Below are 26528 nucleotides of genomic sequence, written 5' to 3'. Positions count from 1 at the left end.
AACAGCTTGCCCAACTCTCCACCATTGAAATATCTTTTTATTTTATTTCTAAATTAATAACTTTTCATGAAACGGTCCATAACAATCGAAATTTGGAGACACATTTACATTGTAAAAATAATTTTCGAGCGTCAGGAAAAATTGTTTTTAGTAGCCTCACGTGTTGTTTAATTTCTTTACACTGTTCTGCGGAGGAATTCGTAAACGTTCCAGAGAGACGCATAAAAGTTATACAAAACACATTTTACCGATCTTCGGTGTCGTATCAATTTCACTTTAACAAGAGCCTGGCGTGTCGTATGCAAACGAATCCGTACAAAGTACATAAAAATTGCAAAGTAGTTGGCACGTTTCCAAGATAGAACTTCACAGGAGCATTCTGCGCGCTGCACTCGATTCTAATCCACGGTGATTTTGCATAAGACAAAGAATTAAAAGTCGCATAAACAAACCTGTTAGCGTTCGCATTTTTGCGTTCAAGCTTTTCACTAGCAAAAACTCTAATTTCTCCTTCATACATGCATATGGAAAAATGTAAAATTTAGTCTAAACATAGCTGACATTAAACAGAGAACGAGGATGTGCAAATTAAGCTGTTTATTATGCAAGAAATTTCGATGTTACCCTGTAAGAATTAGGGTCGAAAAGTTAGGGTCTAAAATTACAAAAATCGCAAAGTTAGAGTCGAAAATGCCACAAAATTCCAAGATTAGCTGTGGGTTAGCTGTGGGAAATCGACAGGTTAGGCTCGCATCCGCAAACGAAAACGAGTATCGCGCTTCGTTTGGTAGATTGCGGATTTTTATGCAGTTATAGAGCAATTGGTTGGGTGAAATATATAACAGTAAAAGATCAGAAAAATCTAAGAATATTGGTATATTGTTTTGAATGCATCAAAATTTGTATTTAACTCCTGCTTCCCGCAATGGATACAGAACATTTTTATTTATTTACTTTCGTTTTGCATAAAGATCCGCAGTCTAGCAATAAGGAACTCCTGGTAATAAGATATACTATTTTCCTAGTCTATAATAGTCTTTCAGTTAAATGAAAATGGAAATCGATTAATATTTCGCTTTTTCCGGTAAAGATCTCTATCGACACCTGGGGAAAAAATAGAAACCTCGTCAAACCGTTAATTAAACTCTTCCGTATATTCAGTCATTGGTTCAGGACTATAATGAATGCATAAAATTTGCAGTTTAGTAATCACCGTTAACAGCAACCTGCTGATAAAGTACCGAGGAACGCGTAAGCAGACGTGATTCATAACTAAACTCCGTAATCGACGTACGAAAGATACCTACTAAGATACATGTTTATGTCTGGAATCGCCTAATACGTGATCGAGATATTTATACAATTACGTGTATGTCGTTAAGAAATATTGTATCGCGACTGTATGGTGCAATATAATAAGAAGCATATTGTCGAAGACTGTCAATGGTACTGCAGTGTTTCAGCGGGAAAGAGAAAGATAGATAGATAGATAGAGAGATAGGGAGAGAGAGAGAGAGAGAGAGAGAGAGAAAATTTCGAAACAAACGTATCGATCAGCGTGTCTAATCAGTAATTAGGGTGTCCGATAAGTTATTCACCAAGCAAAATTTGTCGAGGTCCTTTCCTCCGATGCTGACCCTGGCAGGAAGGATGCGCGCAAAGCATCATATCTTTGGTGATCACCTCCCAGAAGCTGAGCGGCGAAGATATTTTATAAAGCACGCCTGCACATATCGGCGATACGTGATTCGATTGTGAACTGCACGTTAACGAGTTTCGTGAGACGCCTCGTACCCCGTCGTTACACCTATATAAACTACAACAATTCGCCGAGGAAGGTTTAGCTAACCGATCTCTCTAGTCCCGCGTGTCGGAGGTGTTTCGTTATAGTTCTCCAGTGTCGCGAGGGGCTATGATATTCCTATGGTGTTCCTAAAGGTAAGCCAAAAACTTTACTACACCTGCATTCTTTGTATGGTAAGGAATCGGTTCGAAAAAATGCGAAGATTCAAGATTTTGAATAAAATTTATTCCTTGGGGGTAGGGGGACGATTCGCAATATAAAGTAAAACACTTTTGCTACACATGCGAATCGGCAACAACCAGCTACATTGAAATAAATCAGTTAACGACTTGATCGTATTGTTCCGAAAATAAGAAACACAGTGCCCAGAAAGGTACGAAGTCGGTAACACGCTGCTTTGTAACATTATTGTTAAACAAATTTGTCTTCTCGGCATCTGGAGAAGCGAATGCAAATTCAGGAACTCCGCGATGTGAGTTTCTCGACTGCGCTAAAGCGTTTTTAAGACGATTTCTCGGACCTCGGAGCTGCATCGACAGCTCGATACGAATCTTAATAATCGTTGACGTTGTTTCTCCGATAAGTGATAAAACAGACGTCCTCAAAATAAAACCGGAAGATCCGCGTCCCTCGGGATGAAAAAGCTTGCGCGCTCCTCGACGGCCAGGTGTGACGTATTCTAAGTACTCATTATGGACTTCGAACAAATCTTGAGTGGCCCACACAAGCATCTGGTGGGAGCAAACGCTTAAATATGGTAAATCTCTATGGACACGACTGAGTTCTGTGTCGCGGCCGCTTAACAATTCTCTGGAAAACTGTTTTCGGTGTATAGTGCGAACGAATTTTCGATCGAAGATTCGCTGACAATGGTTCTGACGGTACAGCAAATAGTAAGTGACATTTAAACGAATTGTTCAATGCAGAAGTGGTGCAAGAAGAAACAGTTAATTTTTTAGTTATTTTCGAATTCAGTATGAGTTCTATAAAACACAATCATAACGAAGAATGTTTATGTTCGTTTTCTGTAAGCCACAATACCATTTAGTTGGAACGGAATTTCGCGTTTACATTAAAATCCAAAGATAAAATTGAGGTATTTGTTCATAGATTTGTTCAATAACATATTTTCCATTCTGTTCTATTACTTTGCCATTCTGGGGATAACTTGAAGATCATCAATGTACATTATTACCGCTTATTGAAATTAATAGAGCAAGAAAGGAATTTCTATTTTGCTCCTATTTCTCGTAATTAATGCAAATAAATTTTATATTTTGCATAATGATCCGTAGCCTACTAATTAGACTACGGATTTTTATGAAATAATTATAATTCGATTATAAGAAATGGAACCTAGATAACAATGTATTTCTTCTTTAAATAATTTTTGCACGTCGATAATGACTTTCTTAAATTCATCTAATGTTTTCACAGATTTCTTTCTCACTCATCTGAGAGTAGTCCACTGATAACATTGTAGTAGAATTATTTTATTTAATGACAGTTAAATTCTACAGACCTAGTGTTATACCAAACGAACAAAAAGTTGACTTTACACTACTTTTACATTAAACAGCTCAAATCAATAAAGTGTTGCTTGGGTCGATATATCCTTCGCTTAAAGCATTAAATGTAGAACATGCTTACCGTAAATCTTATAATTATGACGTATTCGTTATCGAGAAAATTTACTATCATAGTCGTACAAATTCAAGCACAGCGAAATTGATTTTTTTTCTTAGTGTACACGTTGATATAATGTGTCACTAACAGAAATATATTTTATTGATGTCTGTCCTCGGTTTTATTATTTTATTCGTTATTTTTAAACTGTGGATGTTAAATAATAAAGGCAGTTAAAGAATTTAAAAATCTTGTTGTATCGATTTCATTTTAATAAAATAGTTGCATTATTATTATATTTACAAATTATATTTATACATATTACACACTATTAGCATAATTTAAAATAAAAAAAAGTTTAAGAGAATTCGGAGGCATCAATGTATTATTTTCAACTTAGTAAAATTAATAAAGAAACAAAGATTTTTTTACTTAGCTCTTATTTCTTATAATTAATGTACAAAATGTTTATTTTGCATAAAGATCCGCAGTCTACGCGTTATGTTTGTGCATATTTTGCATAAAAATTCACAGTCTAGTTATTAATAGTATCGAAGGTATTCTTGGCCAACGAACCTTTGTTATGAGGCATTACTATTCGATCGGCATGTACGCATTCAGGTAGCACGCATCAACAAACCAATTAATGAGGAATCCAGCTGGAATAGTTAATGTATGTGCCCCGAGGAATTTATTAGGCTAATGAAACACGTTCGATTTTACATTTTTTGAACAAGTTTAATAAAATAGAAAGAAATGTTTACAAAATGTGTAGACTCGAGTCGTGTTTATTTGATATGTATTAGCATCACTTCACATGTTTATTTTGAGAACATACGCGGTATCCAGACATACTAATGACCGTAAAACGTATTTTTCTGGCGGAGATAATGGTTCAATAATGACAGAGTAAACGTCTGTGCGCTTATGATATCAATTAGTTGTGCAAACAAGTAAATTTTCTCTTGCATCGTAAAGAGAGCGTCGATATAAAGTTTAATTAACGACAGTTAATTAACTGAATCATGAATTGTCACTTTGTTAGTTTTGACAAATATAATACACCAAATGGTGCATGAAATTACTTTCTCTTATATAAATTATTTTTATTTCTTTTCTTCTGCCAACGTTGCTTCAAATCCAATTTTTTAAACCAATTAATATTGTAATAATACCACAATTATTAAGATTAAAACACATTTTATTTTAACTAACTACTAAACAAAGTTCAGAATCGTAAAAAATATTTATTTCGTGAAGAAATTAATTAAGCTACATTAGAAATTAGATTAATATTCGCTAAAATTTTTGTATCATTGTGTTTGACTCAGAGTATACATTGAAAAGTACAGCACTACCAGTTTGATTTTAATTAATTTGTTTTACTGTTTGACTGTTGCTGCTTCTAATATTAAATATATTTTAATATAACTTTATAATCTCACGGAACTTTGCGATCATGGCATACAATATAAATGGTTAGCGTTTCTGTGAAATTAAAATTATTCTGGTATTAATTCAAACTATTTTCACGAATTAGTGGGACCAAACGGCAGGTGGGGTGTGGGTATACCTCGTCATCATAGCAAGCATTTACGTTCTATACATCCTGAAGAGTTACATTAGGAGCGTCTACTTCGTTTCACGCCTGAAAGGCCCGAAAACTGTGCCAATTCTGGGGAATGCGAATTCTGTCCTCAAGGATAATCGTAAGTAAAAAACGGTCTACACAAATCTCTTTTTGGAAAAAATATTATTTTTAATAGCTTCACAAAGTGCCATAACATGTCGAAGTTCAAGGAACATTAAAAAAGACAGTATTAACAAACGAATGGGCATCTATTAATCAACATAATCCGTAGTCAAATTTTTTGCATACAGAGAAGAAATGGTCAACCTTTTTTCATTAAATCATAACAGCTGAACTAACAAACCGATGAAATGAGTTTTTAGGAGCTTATAGTGAAAACATAAAGGCTCGTACCGACTTGAACATTTCGACGAACATTGCGCCGAACAGCGACCGATACGCAAAATCGCGCCGTTCGGTTCGCCGAAATTAATGTCGATTTTGCGTTTCGGTCGCTGTTCGGCGCAATGTTCGTCGAAATGTTCAGGTCTGTACGAGTCTTAAGAGTATCTAATAAAAGTGATGTCGGTTGAAAAATAATTTTAATTTCGTTAATTTTAAAATGTCCACTTCCTTAAAAACATGTCCGTAAAGGGGACACTTGGAGCTATATCCTCATTTTAAAAATGATGACCTTGACAACATATTTCAAGATCATTGAAATCGGAGAGGAAGACCCTTTTCTAGATAATTACCCATTTTTTTGCACGTCTATAAAATCAACAATTTTTAAGATATCGAAAAATCCTTTGAGATTGGTTCATATGTCACTAAAGACTACAGCATATTAAAATTTGAACTAAATCTGAAACACTACTCCGACAAGTTTCCGATTTTGCGTGGAATGGACTCCAATAAGGTTATTTAATGAAAAGTTATGCTCGTTAAACGTTACTATTAAAAATCGGATGTTTCCTATGCGACGAAAATTTTGCGTTTCAGTGCTTCACAGACTGGGATGTGAGAATCAAACTTACGGGCGCATCGTCAGGATATGGCTGACGGGGCTGCCGTATGTAATGCTGTTGGAGCCAGAAGACATCCAAGTGGTCCTCAGCAGCATGAAGCACACGCAGAAAGTATTTTTCTATAAATTGCTCGACAATTTCCTTGGGAAAGGGTTGATCACCAGGGACGTTGTGACCTGGCGAACGCACCGGAAGTTTCTGCAACCGGCATTTCACCTGAATATCCTCGAGAAATTCTCTACCACCTTTGCAGAGTGCGCGGATCATTTGACGAACGAGTTTCTCGACAAAGACAACCAGGAAATCAACATCACTTCGTTCATCAATGACTCCGTTTACGATATTTTAAGTGGTAAGTGAAATCCTCATTATACATATACAGGGTTGTCGAGGTAAATCCGGAAAAGTCATTGGATACAGAAAAACAGTTCAAATTGTAGGAAAATGTCAATACAGTGCTTTCTCCGTAACTGTCGCAAAGGTCTCTACCATAAATGTCAAAATTTGGACAAAACTTGGAAAGACTTTGATATCATTTGGATCATATTTACACTAATTTTCCGTTAATATAATTCTAATGGGAAATAACAATCATCGTTCATTACACAAGTAAATGTCATCGGAATTATATCATATTTGGTATCATTTTCATTAGAAAAATGCCACGAAAATGTTGATGAAAGTGCTATAAAAAAATAATGAAAAAAAAGAAGTTTTGTTATTGGATTAGTAGTGGTCTCACACCAATACACCCGACCCGTATTATGTTTACGCTCCTCAGCGACCGAGACCGCTCGAGCTTCGCTGTCCTTTTCTACGTTCGGCACTGCATCAAAGAATAGTAGGATCTCCTGGACGGGTTTTGTCGCTGTGACCTTGACATGTAGAGTATAGGACGAATATGTTTACACTCCTCGGCGACCGAGGCTTCGGCGGCGAGCATCGCTGTCCTTTTCTACGTTCGGCGCGGATCAAAGAAAAGTATCTCCTGGACGGTAAACGTCATCAAGATCCGTGTTACTGATATATCGAAAATTCACTGTATACCTACGGGGGAGCCCTACATATCCCCGTCTCTCTTCCCAGAGAAGACGGAAAATCCATAATTAGTGATTACCACCACGTTAAAAAAAAGTTACCTGCTACTGTTTATCAGAATTTCGAAATTTCTTGGCTAGGTCGTAAATTTGCATCCGTCTGTAGTCAAACCACGCAATGATTTTTGCGGGAGATTTATTTGCGGTTGATGGCTGACATTCTCCCACTTGCTCACTGATTGGTCGCTTATATAGTGAGTTACTTTATGAACAATTCCTTTTGTTTATATTTGCCTTACCGATATCTCATTTATGAGACTGTCCGAAAGTATTCCGAATTTATCTCGACGCGACTAATCTAATGAAACATTCTATAAGTGTGTATAATAATTAGCCTGCGGACTTTATGCATTTGTGAGAAAAATCAGAAGGTGAAATATAAAACAGTAGAAGGATTACCAAATTTAAAAAATGTTGATATATCAGTTTCAAGTTACTAAAATTGTTAAAAGAAGAAACAAACTGTTTGGCTCCTGATTCTTGAAAGTAGTGCAAAAAATGTTTATTTTGCATCAATATTCGGAGTCTAATAATAATGAAATGATCCAATAATAACAAATGATTTAATAATAATAAAATGATGAAATTTTAAGTAACGAGAAACACAACACTAAAAAATATGGTTGCTTATTTTTCGTTGTATAAACATGAGCGCTATAATTAAGTCGGATTAATTGTTTTAATATCAAAATGTATAGACATGGTTTTCTAACCATGAAGAATTGTTAATCATTTTTTAAAAATTGTTTTATTCATTGTACTTCGTTTCTCGAACGTAAGGAATGAAGTAAAACAATTTAAATTACGTTCATTCGCTATTTGCGAATTAATTATTCAGTAGCAGTAGACACGAGCAATTTTTAAAAGTTGTCCGTGAGTTATTCATGTGAGTTATTGAGTTGCATGTAAATGCACTCAGTGTATGCGTAAGAATGTCAACATTTTTGTCACTTAATTCGTCGAAATTGGTGAATTATTATGACTACTTTACACAGAGGTGTTTAATATGTTTACCAATCTAAAAATAAATATCATTAATAAATTTGCATTCAACTTACATTTTACGTGAACGCATATATATTTGAGTACATGTGCGTATACAATTTAGCATCGGATGTAACAATATTTTAATCGTTTTAAAATTGCGTAAACCACGAGACCTATTATACTAGCCGAAATTTGAAACGTCGAAACGTCTTCTTTACATACGTATACTGTATACACGCCGATAATATCCTGATTATGCGATTTCATTAACATCTCAATAATACACAGACGGTCCCTTACTTTGTTATTATAGGCACATGCCAAGCTTGTTTATTCGTCGCGGAGACTCCATAATCCACTGAGGTTTTCAGCCTCCGATACGAACTAACTGTTCCATGAGATTCCACGGATGTCTCGTTTTCAATGTCAATTAGCATATGAATAAAAATTTACCATAGTGCGTTCACTATACGACCAAAATGAGAAAACTGTTTGCTTTTGCCGGTTTTCAGAAATCTCGCAAACTTGTTTGGAGAGCCTTGATATAATTGAAACAAATATAAACAAATCACGACAACTGTGGTAAGGAACTCAATTACTGTGGGGGTACCAATTACTGTGCTTATATTAATTATACTTATTTTTCAAAGCATAATAAATATTAAAAAAGAGATATTAAAATTTTTTCATTACAATCAGTTAATATATATGTTATATATCTCTTTTTTAATATTCATTATGCTTTAAAAATATGTACAATTAATGTAGGCACAGTAATTGACACCCCAACAGGAATTGGGTCTCTTACGCAGCAGTTTTATAAATTCTTTAAATGTTTTTATTGTTTTGCATTTGATCTACTCCTTTTTATCATTAATACATAACATCTGCAGTGTGTTTACAACATAATAGAAAGATTGGATCGATGTCAATTTAAAAATTGCAACTTCTTTTTATATTATGCAAACAATAATACTTCATCTTTCAATGGAAAAGCTCGATCTCTTTCTTAATTTTCATTTTTGTAAAATTGTATTAATAATTTGAACTGGTTCTTTCTAAATACTTCGATCAAACTTTTCTAAAATTCTCCTCAAAACTCCTCCGTAATGTTGGCTAAAAATTTTCGTAAATATATCCTGCGAAAAATCGCAAGAAAAAATAGCTGGCACCGCATACCGCTGGCACTCATTTATTACAAAATTGTGGAATTTGATTTAGAAAGTTCCAACGATGACCATTAACTAACTAATGACGGTATGAATAAATAGGAAATAAAAGCACAGATTTTATTTTCATAATGTGTAAGAATAAACAATGTAGTATGAGAACATTTTGGAACAAAAAGAAATAATAATAATCATAATAATCATAATAATATTAATTGTTTTCAAGAGAATTGAATTTTAATTTTGATGCAAGATTTATTTGAAAAATTTGTTCGGACAACAAATAACTTACGAGTTATTCGAAGTCGCCATGTTACGAGACTCGCCCTGTATATGTACAAGTATCGCGTGTTTCGATCGAAATCCGTAAGTACGTTTGCTCAAGAACAGCGAAAAACATTTAGGCATAATGATACTAATGACATCGCGCACCAGGGATTGAGAATGTCAATAATTCTTTGCAGAGACAGTTCTGGGAATAAAACGAGCGAGCCGAGATTCGTGTGATGCAGCCACGGATGATCTTCCCTTCAGAAAGTGAGAATCCAAATGTGTTTGTAGATCATGATCATCGCTAAGTATTTGTCGCTGCAGCATACGCTCCGCGACAATGCTACTATCCTGGCAAAGAATATTCGATCGAATGTGGATTGGATTCTGTTGGAAGAATTACATTAATAAACTCGAAAATTAAAATAATAGGAATTATATAGAATTATTAATAAAAATATTAATAGTATTATTATTTTAATAATAATATTAATAGTATTATTATTCTAAAATTAATTTGAATTAATTATTTTTTTAAATAACAATTCATTATTCATTTCATTTGTTAATTATAAAATACCAATTTTTTTTAATAATTTAATTATTTTTTTAATAATGATATTTAAAAAATTTGAGAATGTCAATACATTGTTTTTAATCTATTAAAATTATTAGAGAAAGAACAAACTTATTATATGGTTGTTATTTCTCGCAATTGATACAGACAATTTTTATTTTGAAATGTTCTCCTGTTCTCTTGCGGTTTTAAGGTACCGATGTAACGTTTAACAAACTTTTTATTGAAATCATCCAATACAAGATCCATTCAAATTCTTGTGTATCAATTTTCTTTTATATAGTTTTGAACCTACTTCTTTAAGAACTTTACATAAATAATTAGTAACTAAATAATTAAAATTTAGATGGACCCCAAGTCTTGATGCTCCTGACACTAACTTAGCATTTGAGCGTATATTACGCAGGAAAAATAGTAGGGAAAAATTCATTGATTGTAATTCTCTGCTTGGTTAACAAATGACGAAAAGCCATAGAAGATAACCGAACGAATTTATGTTACGACCCAATACTACATTACGATAAGCTTTCACTGCCTTTTGCACATTCCATTCATTCATTAACTATGAACTCGTTACATCACGCATCGGGAAAAAGAGACTTTCAGTTTCTTAAAATTTGATTAGACCAATGGGACGGTTTAGGAAATCGTGCAGTAGTAACATGTGACAAACTTTTCGGCGCTATGCTTAATTTAGCTCCGATGTAAATATTATAATATATTATTCAAGAAATACATAAGTAATATACAAAGAAGTATAGTGGAGGTATCTTTTGAACGAGTAATATACATGAAAATATAATAAAGATATTTTTTAGAATATTGCTTATTATATAATAATTAAATCAGTCCTACCAAATTCTTTAAGTTTAATTTAGGCTGCACAAAACAATATACTGATATGAAAATACAATTGTTTAATAGAAATAACAGGCTCCTATTCTACAATATTTATGACTAAATGTTACAGATAATAAGGAATTCGTTCACGGGGTAGTACTAAGGTAATCATTATACAAGGTGTCCCAAAAATGTTGTATTTCCTTGGAAGGAGCAATTCCTGGCGCCATTTGAAGTAACTTTCTCCGTTACGAAAATGTTTTCCGCGGCTTGGTTGAGGAGTTATTAACGAAAAACACAGACTAATTAAAGCGCAGCTATAACGAATGGACTCCGACTCGGCGACAGGTCCCGCTGAACGTAGCGTTGCTATTGGCCGACTTGGGATCCGTCGCTGTATCCGCGTTCTGATTGGTCCGTGTTTTTCGTTAATAACTCCTTATCAAAGCCGCGGAAAATATCCACGGCTTTTTTTCGTGAAGGAAAAAATTACTTGAAATGACCTCAGGAAACACCCCTCCCAAGGAAGTACAACAGTTTTGGGACACCCTGTATATGTCGAGTTTTATTATATCGTCTGCTTCCATCGTTAAGGAAAGTATTTTCTACGTGAAATATATAAATAACTATAATGATAAATTCTCGATTTGTTTGATCGAACACTTTTTGCCAAGGTAGATACTATACAAAACTATACAAACCTATATTATACGGAAGAATTTCTTCGACCTGTGTACTAATCTGTTACTTAGTGTTTATATCAGAAGTAGAGCTAGTACCTTTACCCGGGTATGTGAGATACCCGACTACCCGAGTATCCATGAGATACCCGGGTAGAGAACTCGGGTACCCGGATACCCGGGTATCACATCTAAATAGTTACAAGAGCTATTATTTACTGAGCCGCCGCACAGTGGTGCCAAATGGTCAAAAAACGGAAAAAAATATGTAAAAACGAAAATATCCAACGAATTTGTTTGAAAATTTGTAGAGACATTGCTACAGGTACAACGCTTATTTGGCAAAAAAATTTTTTTTAAAAAGTTGTTAACATTAAGTAATATGGGCTAATCGAAAACCTCTGTTTTCCGCCCATTTTTTATTTATGGAACCATACAACAAATCCTTTAATAGATTTTGGTCTGGAACTAATCGTTTTGGCAAGGTGTAATATTGATCTAACTTTGTGCAAAAAATCATGAGACCCTTTCGTCACAATTTAAGTTTAAATATCAACTTTCAGAATTTCCAAGAGTGAATCGTGAGGAAGTTAGGATTATTTGATGTTCCAGGCGAAATTTTTTAGGAATATTTCTAATTAATAAAGAAAAATGTGAAGTGCATATGATTTATTAATTTTTTATGTCTAAAAAAATATTTAATAACAATTTTTTTTTATCTTACATCAATTATTTTTATAGCGTTCATTGGAGCACTACCAAAAAATACCTGTTGCATTTTTGCGACAGTGGTCCAGTAAACGAAAACTTTGTTTATTTAACATAAAAAATTGTTATTAAATATTTTTTTATATGTATGAATGTCACATTTTTTTTATTATCTGATATGTATTTCTTAAAAATTTCACCTGAAACATCAAATAATCGTGAGTTCCGTGAGATTCATTCTTGGAAATTCCGAAAGTTGATATTTAAACTTAAATTGCGGCGAAAGCATCTCGAAGTATCTCATGATTTTTTGCACAAAGCTAGATCAATATTACAACTTGCCAAGACGATTAGTTCCAAATCGAAACTTTTCAAAGGATTTTTTGTATTCCTCCATAAATAAAAAATGAGCGTAACGCTAAGAGGTTTCAGGTTAGTCCATATTACTTAATGTTAAACAACTTTTTTTGACAAATTTTTTTGCCAGTTAATAGTTGAAGCCATTTGCAATAACCCATATGACTTATAGACCCTTAAGAATTCAATTATGGGCGGAGTAATTACATAACTATCGCACTGAAAACTGATGAATTCCCAGGAGCGAAGAAATGGTTATTTACCATGCGTATCTCTCCGTAAAAAAAATTTTTTTTAAAATCGGACTTTGGCACATTATGCACGAACTATTAGGCTATACAAAAATAATTTTTTTTATAAAAATCGAAAATTTATAAAATGGATTTTTTGCCGCCTTGGCACTACTGTGCGCCGTCCCGTATGCTTTATTCGAGTTAATTCATTCATTTGATTGATGGTTAATTCATATTTTTGTATGCAATAATAAATATGAAATGATTAATTATTTAAAAATGAAATATGGTTATTTTTGTAGAAAAATACAAATGAAACACAAATTGCTGTGTAAACATTAAGAAAATCTACTATCAATTATTTCAAGTAATAATTATAAAAACTATTTCATATACTCGGGTATCTCATGAGTAGACTAGGGATTTTATGCATTTATGGCAAAAATGAGTGGGTGCAATTTAAAACAATAAAGAAATTAAAAGAGTCTAAGAATTTCGATATATTATTTTAAATAAGATCTTTAATGAAAATAAATAATCGTAATATGTCTTCTGCTTCTTGCAATTGATCCAAACAATTTTTATTTTGCATAAAGATCCGCAGTCTATTCGTGAGATACCCGGGTACTCGGATAATATTCGTTTACTTCTAATCAGAAGACGTTTTTCAACATTGCATTGCAACTCATATTTCTAACAATTACAAAACTAGATAAGACAAGCTGATATCAGTTGTTGTTAAATATTGAACATGCATTATTTTATTAACATTCTAGCCGATAGTAAAAGCTTCAAATCATTTTTAAAAAATTGTAATATGTTTTTAAATGCTACAAACGAGTGCGATAAGGTTTTCCAAAATAACGGACTCGCTATCATAAAAGACAGTAATTGTTGTCAACTTAAAAAGAAATTGTATTGTCTGTACGTATTATCCTGTGCGGACATGGGAAAGGTAAAAAATAGCGGCTTTCGATTTTTTTAACTATGTGCCCCCACTTTGAACAATCTGAAAAAATTATATGTTAACAACCATACCGATATGCTAAAACTGTAAAAATACAAACTTAGTATCTCATACCTGCTACAAGAAATAGGCATTTCAAAAGTTTTTTATTTTTTAAATTCGGTTTCAAAGCGGTTTCAATTTCGGTTCAATTTCAGTTTCGGTTTCAATTCTGAAAAGATTCATAGATGTGTATTCTAATAGCTAAAATATGCCTATTTTTTAGAATTTTCAATTGAAGAGGATAAGAGAAATTACGGAAAAATCTGATTTTCTTTATCACCCCATTACTCCCCCTCGTGTTGACATATAGGGATGAAAATTGGTACAAAGTATTTTATTTGAATAAGCTATCGAACGGCCTATTGCAAATTCAATTTAATTTGGAGGCACATTTGACCTCCTTATCCGACTACACCCTTTCAGAGAATCTTTTTACAATAGTATTATTCACATACAGAATTTTAAGAAAAAGAGCAGAAACCATTTTCAGTAACAGTAAATGCTACCAACGAGCACTAAAATTAAAATACAAAATGCAAAAGTGGTGCAAGTCATTATTTATCTGTTTGATTCAACAGCACATCTTCAAGGTTTAATCATCTGTAAATAAGATAATGGCAATATAACCTTAGCGTGGCTTGCACAACAATACCGTAACATCCTTCGATATTAGTTTGTGTTTAATAGAACTTTTACTTAATTCCTCATTATTCAATGATCAACTATTTTGACTTGCGCCATTTGTGCATTAAACGGTTCATATGTATTCAAATTTTACAAAGAACGTTAACTGTTTTCTAGTTTTGTCGTGGCTAACAGGTGTTTCCACTTTTATTAATTTTATTGTTATAATTTTCAAAAACAATTTGCAAATTACAGTCTAGCGATAAAGAACGTCTTTTGATGAAAATAATAACACTGTTTACAAAGAAATACAAAATTCGGTAATTATCTAAAAAAGGGTTCTTCTCACCGATTTTGATGACCTTCAAATATGTTGTCAAGTTCATCATTCTGAACAACTTCACCCTATACAATGTCACCGCCGCTCGGCTTTAATTTTTTAGATATTGGCAAAAATCTTTTTTACGTGTGTTGTTTTCATTTTAAGTTGGAGTTAGGTCTGGGTTAGATTAAATGCAAAACATACAACTGCACTTCTTGTTAAAACCTATTTCAAAGTCATCGAAATCAGTGAAGGGGATCCTTTTCTAAATAGTTACCAAAAATTCTTTTCCATAACATGGATTTGAATGGTTTTACACGTACATACAGTTTTCTTCCGATGTTTTTTCGCAACAAAAAAATCTTTATCCCCTCTCCTTCTTTTGAAGTTGTCTGCTCGACACCGCATAGTGCCATAACGAGAGAGTACGTCATATTCTATCCTTTTGTTATTTGTCTTTACTTCTGGTACATTCTCCACTCCCGACTCCCTCGGCAACAAAGTGAAGCCGTGTAGGTACCCTCATTCGCCGTTGATTTATAGCGAAAGAAAACTGTAGTACATTGGTCTTATACAGGGTATTCGACTACAAGTGGGAGAAAATTTAAAGGGTGGTCCTCCATAACAATATAAGACGAAGATGAAGAGCAAAAAATTGTGATTTCGGTTTCATTTTTTAGTTATTAACAATTAAAAACCCGCCTGAAATGCGGCAACCCACTACAGTCACGTATCAGGTGACAGGTACTCCGCGTGGAATTTGGCAGGAATGCGGGTGTAAACCGTTCGATTGGATCATTCCACACGCATTTTCGGTTCTAACCGAATTATTGGTTAAAATGTGTGACGTCGAAGGCTAACCATTGGGTACGTGCGATGACCCCCTTTGATACGTGACTGTTGCGCGCTTTTATGTTGTAAGCAACGTATTGCTCTGTTTGTCCGGTTGCCGCATTTTAGGCGGATTTTTAATTAATAATAAGTAAAAAATGAAGTCGAAATCGCAATTTTTTTATTCTTCATTTTCGTCTTATATTGCCTTAGAGACCCACCACTTAAATTTTCTCCCACTTGTAGTCGAACGCCTTGTAGTATTGTAAGCGGGTGTGTTTCTTTCTCAGGGGACAAATCATGTTCCTGTATCGTCTGGTGAGGCCATGGTTGTTGATCGAGTGCATTTACCGATTAACGAAATACGGCAGGCAGGAAGAGCAGCAACGGAAAGATCTCTTCGACACATGCTACAGAATGATGAAGAACATGCGCGGACGAATGCGAAGCAAGGAGGCCGAATTTAACGACGAATCGAAGAAAACTAAGAGGATTTCTTTGCTAGAATATATGGTGGAGATGAACGAGAGGAATCCTTGTTTCAATGACGAGGACATCGTCGAAGAATGTTGCACGTTCATGTTGGCTGGACAGGACTCTGTCGGCACCGCAACGGCAATGACGATGTTCCTTTTAGCAAATCATCCAGAATGGCAGGAGAAATGCATCGAGGAGCAAGACGACATTTTTGGCTGCGACCTGAGGATGCCAACGATGAAGGATCTTAAGGAAATGAAGTGCCTGGAAATGTGTATCAAGGAATCCCTTAGACTGTATCCAAGTGTGCCAATTATAGCACGGATACTTGGCGAAGACGTGAAAATAGGTGCGTTCCGAATATTTTATTTCATCGCATTATCTACCAGCATTGTTTCATAATTTTTTGAAGTTTTATAATTAAGGACTTTTTAGTAGATCCTTCAACGACTATACCGAATTCACTCGTAAACCAACTACCCTAGTAGTAGTTATTACTGACACTTTCATAAGCCTTTGTTGCAGTATTGGTTGGTCAACAATTAGAATTATCACCCTTCTTTGGTCTACGTTAGCCCCGGGCAACTTCTTCCCCGCTGTTGCTTCACGACTCCCGCTCAGTATCGCCTGATCAAGACTTCTTCCCTCACTCTATTCGTGTCGTCTCTGTCGTGCATACTCCGGTACTGGCAGAGAGAGAGGGTAACTTTTCCCCTTCAATTCGTGTTTTCTCTCCTCATCTGGCGACACTGCTACAGAGAGAGCCGCAGCTTGTCCAGATCTGATCTATGTCACTATGATACGAACGGCTAACTGGGTTCGCTAACATATTATTTTGATCTTCTCTCTTACGGTTGTTCGTACAGCATATCGTAAATAACATATAAACAATATATTTCCACGGTAAAAATTGAAAAAAAATTAAAATAACTTCACACCCATGTCGGACTTGAACCCGGGGACCGCCTGTGTAGTAAGTTGATACGCAAAGAAGTAGCGTAGCCTGTTGTGTAGCATCGTATATATAGAGAAGCGTAGAGGTTAGGTGTAGATGCTATGATCTGCGCTACTAGATAAGCTGCACACAATAAAACTTTAGTGGGCCAACCATTGCGCGAACAAATTGCGAGTAAATTCATAAATAAGAAAACAAATAATTTTAGAATGTAATAATTAACTAACTCCCAACTGTTGGATATCGTTGGGAGCAACCATAAATGCTACTAGGGTAATCACCCCCAGTAACGTAATCCAGTCATTTCTTTGTGGTATTATCACATAAACGACGATCTTCGAGCTGGTGAAAGGATTCTGAAAAATTAATTGTTAACAACATTCGATAAAATTCATCTGATTTATACACCAACGTAGCAACGTTTCGTTTCGAATGTATTAATCTTTCAATTGTTAACAGCATCTTTAAACGACTGACAAAATACCATGTTTTATGCATCGTTATAAATGTTTAACGTTAATAATAACGTATAAATTTGTAGTTAATTTAGTTTTCAACTTCCCAAGTCATACCTACACTTCTTAATTACTAGTGTAGTTTAATAAAATACTGATGATTAATACATTTTTTTCATAGGATCTAGCATCGTAGACCCTACAATGTTCGTAGTCACAATTCTATTAATTCTATTCTATAATTTAAATAATAAAGAAATTAATTTGAATAATCACTAAATACTGATTTCGTAAAAATAGTTGATTTCTTGTAATCCTGAATAACATATGTAAACCAATAGAATAATAATTATTGGTAATATTTAGGAAAATACGTGATACCAGCAGGCTGCAGTGTGATTATGTCGCCGTATAGTACACATCGATTGCCACACCATTTTTCGGATCCTGAAGCGTTTAAACCTGAACGGTTTAGCTTAGAGAATTTAGAAAAAAGGCACCCGTACGCTTACTTGCCTTTCAGCGCTGGACCCAGAAATTGCATCGGTAAAGTTACTTTTCACAAATCTTTTTTATATATTAATATTAAATTTGCAGATTTTTGTCGTACATTTAATTTCACTGATAGTGATCGAAAATATTCAGCTCATATGGAATGAAATGTATCTGCACATTAAAGTAGAAATATATATAATACAGTGTCTACCCGCTATACAGAGTGTCTCGTAACGTGACGATCTCAAATAACTTGTGAGTTATTTGTTGTACGAAAAAATGTTTCCAACAAAAGTTGCGTGGTTTTCTGGGGGACATACAGTGCTGTAATCTGTTTTTTATTACTTTACTTTTTATCGAGATACAAAGGTCACCTTCAATTTTTTAAATGGAACGTCTAATATTTTTTCTTAAATTCGGATAAATTATGAAATTCTGCATAAAAAAAGTATTATACAAAGTGGGACTTAAAATGAATAATTACTGAGATATTTTCAAATTACTAATTTTCTATTAGGAAACACGCCGAGTCAACGTGATTCGTAACACAACTTTCTTTTCAACGGCAAGCCATGTTTGTAAACATGTTCCCGGTTAGATAGTAGAAATCAGCGATATGAAATGCCTATTTAGTGTCTTAGTAAACGTTAAAGTCGTATTGAGGAAGGTGCTACATTTATTATTACGATGTTCAATAACAGTGAAAAATACGATATGATAGTTGTTTATGGTGCATGTGAAGAAAATGCTATAAGAGCTAAAATGTTGTATTACACTAAGTGAAGAGCTCAGAGCAACAAACGATCAGCTCGATTTAGACATGACTACCCACTTGGAGTTTTTGATCTTCTGGGCAACAAACAGTCTCCAAAGTCTCATGATATGACCGTTTGTTGCACCGAACTATCGAAACAATTTGTTCTTTTACAGTCACGTCGAAAACGAGCTTAGCGTTTGTTGCCCTTCGAGTATCCTGATCGAAACCAGCCATCGCATTCTACCTTTTTAAGGCTTAGTAAAAAACTCAAAGAACATGGAAATTTTAACGTACAGAAACGTAAAATTTATCGTAAAATTGTAAATAATGATGGATGTCGTATTTCTACCTTAGTGTGCGTGTCCATTTGAGAGTAAAACTGTCGCGAGTTACTTTCGAGAGTCAAATTCGTCAGTGTTTTATTTTACACGAAACGAATTGTACGCTTCGATAACACTCTCAAAGGCTATCGGAGAGTGCTATTCCTTTCGTGCAAAATAAAACACTGACGAATTTGACTCTCGGAAGTAACTCGCGACAGTTTCATTCTCAAATGGACACGCACTCTTAGCAGCTATTACCCATAATCCGCAAATCAGTACACGGCAGATTTTGGGTGGTATGGGCATTAGTCAAAGGGATGTTGTGCGTATTCTTCATCCGGAGAACTTTCATCCGTATCACCTGTCAGTACATCAAAAGCTACATGGACAAGACTTTGAAAAACGCGTACAGTTCTGTGAGTGGTTTTTGCACCAAAAATGCAAGATTCAAATGGTACATTTGTACAGACTATTTTATGGACTGACGAAGCCATATTCACAAATTGTGGAGATGTTAATACAAGAAATATGCTTTATTGGGCAACGGAGAATTCACATTGGATTCGTGAAGTTAACCACCAACGCCGGTGGAATATGAATGTTTGGTGCGGCATAATTGGTCACCAGATCATTGGACCGTACTTCATTGAAAGATCACTAATAGGATAACATACACCACATTCTTGTCGGAAACACTGCCGGGTCTATTAGAAAATGTACCGTGTTTAATACGTCAAATAATGTTGTACCAACATGACGGTTGCCCAGCACATTATGCTCGGCAATCGCGGCAAGTATTAAGTAGAATATTTCCTAATCGTAGGATCGGACGTAGGAGTAACATCGATTGGCCACCTCGCTCGCCAGATTTAATGTCGCTCGATTATTTCCTTCGAGGAACATTAAAACATGAAGTTTATCGCGAGCCACCAACAACGGCCAAAGATATGCTGGGACGTATTATTAGTGCATGTGCTGAAATAACTACAGAAACACTGGAAGAAGTTCTTCACTCACTGATAATTCGATTAGGCAAGTGCACTGACTGTAATGGACAGCACTTTGAACACCGCTTGAAATTTTTGTGTTAAAAGTATCTCAGTAATTATTCATTTTAAGACCCACTTTGGATAATACTTTTTTACGCAGAATTTCATAATTTATCCGAATTTGAAAAAAATATTAGATATTCCATTTAAAAAACTGAAGGTGACCCTCATATATCGACAAATAAGCAAAGTAATAAAAAACAGATTAGAGTACTGTATGTCCCCCAGAAAACCATGCAACTACTGTGCGAAACATTTTCGTACAACAAATAACTTATGAGTTATTTGAGATCGTCACGTTACGAGACTCACCCAGTATGTCCGAAACACGGGTCTGGCCAGGGACAATTGTCGGCTGGAAGATACTATTCTTTGATATACAGGTAACCCTCCTATAACACGGCATCTTATAACACGGTTTCGCTACCTGTACGTAACCCCCCTTTTTGTACTGGCTCTGGGTCTCATACAACACAGCATTTTCTTAGGAACCTATCTACCGTGTTATAGGAGGGTTACCTGTACTGCCGAACGTAGAAAAGGACAGCGATCCTCGAATGGCCTCGATACACTTGACTCGTATTATGTTTACACTCCTCTGCGACCGAGGCTATTCGAGCTTTGGGGTCCTTCACAGGCTATACCCCGCGACAGTGGAGATAAAGTAAAGACTGTGTGTGTATTACTAAACCAGAGCTAAACATTTCTAGAAACGCCCGGTTGTATTCTTCATACATTGATTCTACATTTTTGAACGAGTAAACTTTCAAATATTTACATTCGAGTATTTCACTTATTTCAATATTAAAATATTTGCAACTTTCCGAATTTATTGTCGTTGAAATAATATTATCAACATTATCGTGGATAATAACTAAGTATTTCTAAAAACGCTTAGCTTTATTGCATACAGAGCTTCTACTTTCTTGTACAAGTGATTCAGCAAATATTTACATTTACTTTCAAATATTTAACTTGTTTTAGTATACAAACAGTATACTAAAGTATTTAGTATAGCAAACAGCAAGATCAATAGATGGCAAACTAAAGCAAACAGCCAGATCAATATTTGGTAATTGTGCATAAAAGGTTCTTCCTCCCTGTTTTTGTCAAACGATCTATACACAGTGTGAACTTTTAACAACAAATGATAATGAAGACTTGGTTTCTTGAATATAAAACATTACGCGGGCTGAATTTTAACTTTACTAAAACTTATAGACTTTTATACTTTTCAGTAGTTTTCGACCAGATTTAATCCAACAACGACATCATAAAAATTGATGATCTTTAGGGCGGGGAAGGGGCTCCGCCCCTCCGCCTGCTCCCCCTCTCCGAAAAACCAACACAAACTAACTTTGAAATTCATTTAAATTTGAATCGAAAAATGTTCAAAACTCTTTGTTGTTCTTTGTTTTCATTAAACTAAATTTCAGTGTGAGTTTGTGTTGGGTTTTTCGGGGAGGTGCTCTGCCCCTCCCCCACCCTAAAGAACAAATTCAGTCATTCAAAATAGGCAGAATTCGCAGTAGTGAATCTGACGGTTTTTTGCGAATATCTCGAAAACTAAAAGAGACCACCGCGCCGATTACATTTATAGAGAACAGTTGTTTTGAACGATGACCTTGACAACATACTTCAATTTCATCCAAATCTGTGAATAAGAGGCATTTGACTGATTCATCATTTGTTATAAAAAGTTTACACGGTATATGTACATTTAGAAAGAGGAGACGAGTGGTCGCACCATGGTGACACAAACGAGCTCCACAGACGTGCACGTATAGGCAAAATTCAATTTAGTAGAAACTGCAGTTTTTCGCGAATATCCCAGAAACTAAGGCTGAGCGGCAATTACATGTATAAGAAAAAATTGTTCAGAATGTTGGGTTTTACAACATATTTAAATTTTATCAAAATCGGTGAGGAGGAACCTTTTACGCACAATTACCTACTATTTTGTTCGTCAGTCACATAATTGAATAACATTTTTATATATGAACCAAACGACTTCAGTTTTTCTGTCAAGCTAGAAGGATTGGGTAGTTCGCTAGATAATATGTACTGACAATTTTGAAAAAATTGAATTCAGTCAGAATTACGGAAAAAAATAGTAAAAATTGGTTTTTACAATTTTTCTATTTGCGTCTGTAACGAAAATTTTATGAATGTGTTTTGTAGATTCATATCAGTTATACGCATGCTGAAAGTTTCATCGGAATTGGACAATTGGTTTATGAATTATAAATGATTAAAAATAATCGAAATCGCCGAGTAATAGAATAATTCGGCGAAATTTTTTTTAATCGTCTATAACTCGTAAACCAATAAAAAACACTTTTTTTAAATTTTCGTTACAAGCGGAAAGCAACTTTTACTACTTTTTCCATAAGTTTAAATGCAATTTTTCCAAATTTATTAATCCTTCTTGTTATTTACTAATCCTTCTAGCTTGGGAAAAAAACTGAAGTCGTTTGGACGATTTATAAAAAAATTATTCTGACGTAAAGTGTGTGTCATGAATTATGTGGCTGACTGTAGTACCAGCACATAATACATACTTTGTAGTCTAATTATTAGAATTGTATTGTAATTTGTAATATATATTTTTCAGGCTACAAATTTGCAATGCTGGAAATGAAGTCCATGATCAGCGCAGTCCTTCGAAAGTGCCGGTTACAATCCGTCCCTGGCAAAGAGGAAGTGAAGCCGAAATTTCGAATGACGATCAGAGCGCAAGGCGGACTCTGGGTAAAAGTTGTGGCACGCGATCAGAAATTAAAGACGTCTAGTTAATTAATCCAACGCTTCCTGACTTCTAGCTTGTAATATTTCCTTTGTAGTTTTATTTGTATAAGACCGACCAGTGAATTGTATAGTTATTTAATCTTTTATTAAGTAAACTGTATTTTAAAATTTTCAGTATGTATCGACTACTGAACAATACGATACAATATGTCCTTTGACAGTTCTTCATTTACAATTAATAATAAAGTCAGACAAACATTTTGTAACCGAGATGCTATTTATGTGAACTGAATTTTAAACTATGAATGTGAGGGAGCATATGTATTTTAGTAAAGTACAAAATTGCATAGTAATTACAAACTGAGTGTTTTCACTATATAATAAGAAATGCATAATTATTCGTTAGTTATGGACTCAGATAAATGTAATGTCATATGTGTTTTAATTAAGGCGTTAATAAAAATACTAAATAAAAGTGTCACATTAAAAAGATCGATTAGAAAATGTTAGAATGTTAATTAGAATGTTTTTCACATGAAATCGAAAGCTGGAACTATTATGAATTAATGAGGGTCACTTCATAAATAATTAATGTTACTGGCATCGTTCAGAATGAACCAAGGTCAAGAGTAAAAGGTGTGCCCACGGTGATTCATGGTTACGTCTAATTTCGGAAATTCTTTCATGTGGTCTATAGATGATTAAATATGCTTGTCCATCATGTTACATATTTACTTAACCGCATTGGCCATGAAGGGATGCACTTAAGGCTTGCGTAAATTATCGAATAGTGATCGAACGTGTTTGATCTTACCGTGTCAAGTAGTCTGCTTACGCAATCATGCTGACAACCTGTCGCTTTAACTACATACTTTGTTCATCATGAAGTAGTATGAATGACATAGACAGAATTTCTGTCGTTGTGGCATCTGCACTGAAGTTTAAGGTTTTCTTCAACACGAGTTAACGCTATTTTGGGTCATGTCTGACCCATTTCGTATTAAATAAATCTACTATACTAAACACGTTACAGAAAACATGAAATGTAAGAAGATATAAATAAAATATTTATATTTATCAAACATTTTTCCGTTATATTATTAGATTGGAAGTATATTGTATGTATTTAACGTTAAAATTAATGAACAATCAAAATGACTGGTTTCAGATTTTTTGCAAAATTTCAATAAATTCACTGAATAAATTTTTGTGTCACTTTCAGAAACAAAGGCTGCTTTTAAGCTACACCTTGTAAAAATCAAGTAGAGAGAAAAAAATAAAAAAATAAACTTTTTGATACATTGATTGACCCAAAAGTTTTTTTCGGAATGTTTGTGGTTAACATTTTTAGATAATACGAGCATATACACACAACGCGTTAATGTTTTATCATAATTATATAAACTTCTTTTCTCTTGACCACACCATTTACATTTAATTAAATAGCATTCGATTGAAAACAATTACTTGGTTTTTTATTGCTCAACAATTATTTTAGGTATTCTTTGAAATGTACTATAGAAAACTACACCTCAATTTCATTAAAAAATGTTGACTATTAACCAACTATAAATAAAACATAATTAAAAAAGAAAGGAACGTTCAGTTACAGGAGAAGTTCTATAGACTGCAGGTTTCATGCATTTATGCCAAAAATGCATCGGTAAAATCGGTAAACAGATTAAAAGATTTAAAAGTATGAATATGCTACTTCCAATCAACCAAAATGATTAAAGTAGACAGAAGCTTGTATTTAGCTTAATTTTCTTGGAACGGATACAGAAAATATCTATTTTGAATAAAGATCTTTTGTCTCCTAGTAACATTATTCACTTATCATGCATTAACACAAAATGTTCATTAACATTCATGTAAGTTGTGAGTCTTACAAATTGTTGATTAACATTTTTTTTAATATTCATATAAACATATTCGTTTTAAATGAATATTTTCCTAGAAAAATATTAGTTTTTTCATAATTACTCCCAAATAAGAATAAAGTTTCAATCGTGAGTTATAAATCATAAGTCATAAGCAATGACATAATACATTCAATAGCATTGAGCGTCGTCATTGTGCTCTCTAATCATGGAAAAATTATTCTGCAAATGACTTCCATATCTAACGTAATTATTACGTACAAAACGTCCTTGAACGGACATAACTTATTACACTAATAGGAAACGTAATTTCACGTAGAATTATGCGCAGCAACCACATAATAGTAGACATTTTTTCACAAAATGTAAACTGGTAAAGTCTCAATATAATCATGAGTTTCAAGACATGTTTAACAATACACAGAGTAGGACACATACCTCGAATAACTTCTGAAATATTAAACTACCTGCTAAACTGATTATTTCTCGATACATATGGGTTAATACGTTTTTATAGAGAATAAAAGACTGCATCGACTAGTGTATACAAAATATACAGTTCAACAAATTTCCTAAACGCCTTCACTTATAAAGAAGTCATGTACACCACATCATGTTAGAAATAATTTTTTTGTACAACGCATAATTTAGACGTTATTCGAGGTAATCAAGTTAGATGCCTCATCCTGTACACAAAATATGTATTTCGACAGTAACTGATGAAAAACTTTTATAAATATTTTAGAAAATTGTTATTAAACTACTAATTTACATACCTCATTAAATTTTTTTCATTACATAAAACGGTTTTCATATGAAACTATTAAAGTCTTAATAATGCAACCTGTAATAATTTAACTTATCTTAAACTTTCTTTGAAAGTTACACGGTAGTCCTATTTAATTAAGTTAACAAGTTGATAAATGTTCCAGTAATTATAAAAGCGGTCTAACAATAAGTCTCTTCTTTGTCTCGAGATATTTAGATTTTTACGTTTGGATTGATTAAAAAATATTTTTCCTTTAGAAGGCAAAATATTCAATCAAACATGTGTCGTTATATGTAGTATGGAACTTATCTGTAGTTGTAAAACTTCAAGAAAAACTTATATGGATACATGTGTTTTTCAGAACCTCCTTTTTCAGAATAAATGATTTATCTGAGAAGTGACCTATTACGAAGAGGAAATTGTAAATTTTATTTAGGGAAACGAATTACAAATATAATTAATTTTAATTAATTTCGAAATATTATTTTTCTTCTTCGATAATGAAAGATTCAACTTCTGATTGACATTCAGTTCCGTTTGTTTTGAGTGTATTAAAATGATGTTGATAAATCGGTGGGATCTATGGCAGTAAATCCATCATATTTTTGTATTTTTCCTTCGTATCTGTTTCGTTTCCATATATTTATAGCCTTTCCTTCTTAGATGAAAAATCCAAAATGTGGAATGTCGCGTTATCACCGAAAGATGTCTCATAGAACATCTGTGTTATATTCCATGTTTTTTAAAAATCTTATTCATCGTATTTTTAGCCAAGAAATAGATTCTCCCACAGCATTCTTCTTTCTTCTTCTTGTCGAATATTACAATCCTTGTGTCAAAAAAATCATCCTGCATCATTCTTTCTACAGTAAATTTCTTGCTTCTACG

The 26528-nt window shown here is 33.9% G+C and overlaps 1 protein-coding gene across 2 annotated transcripts; it reads left to right on the top strand.

Annotated features, from left to right (window-relative positions):
• Window positions 1-1457: 1457 nt before the first annotated feature.
• On the top strand, window positions 1458-23259 carry Cyp4aa1 (Probable cytochrome P450 4aa1). 2 transcript variants are annotated; one of them, XM_076789338.1, is made up of 7 exons: window positions 1458-1938; window positions 4971-5139; window positions 6003-6380; window positions 9746-9818; window positions 16023-16558; window positions 17986-18165; window positions 22858-23259. In XM_076789338.1, the coding sequence occupies exons 1-7, from the start codon at window positions 1924-1926 to the stop codon at window positions 23037-23039; spliced, it is 1533 nt and encodes a 510-aa protein (XP_076645453.1). In that variant the 5' UTR covers window positions 1458-1923; the 3' UTR covers window positions 23040-23259. The 2 variants fall into 2 exon arrangements, with proteins under 2 accessions (XP_076645453.1, XP_076645452.1); XM_076789337.1 differs by lacking the exon at window positions 1458-1938 and adding an exon at window positions 2388-2697.
• The last annotated feature ends 3269 nt before the right edge of the window (window positions 23260-26528 follow it).

Source organism: Halictus rubicundus, chromosome 6 (assembly GCF_050948215.1).
Source record: "Halictus rubicundus isolate RS-2024b chromosome 6, iyHalRubi1_principal, whole genome shotgun sequence".
NCBI lineage: Eukaryota > Metazoa > Arthropoda > Insecta > Hymenoptera > Halictidae > Halictus > Halictus rubicundus.
The sequence above is the reverse complement of the archived record's forward strand: the minus strand, read 5'-3'. Positions and strand labels throughout refer to the sequence as shown.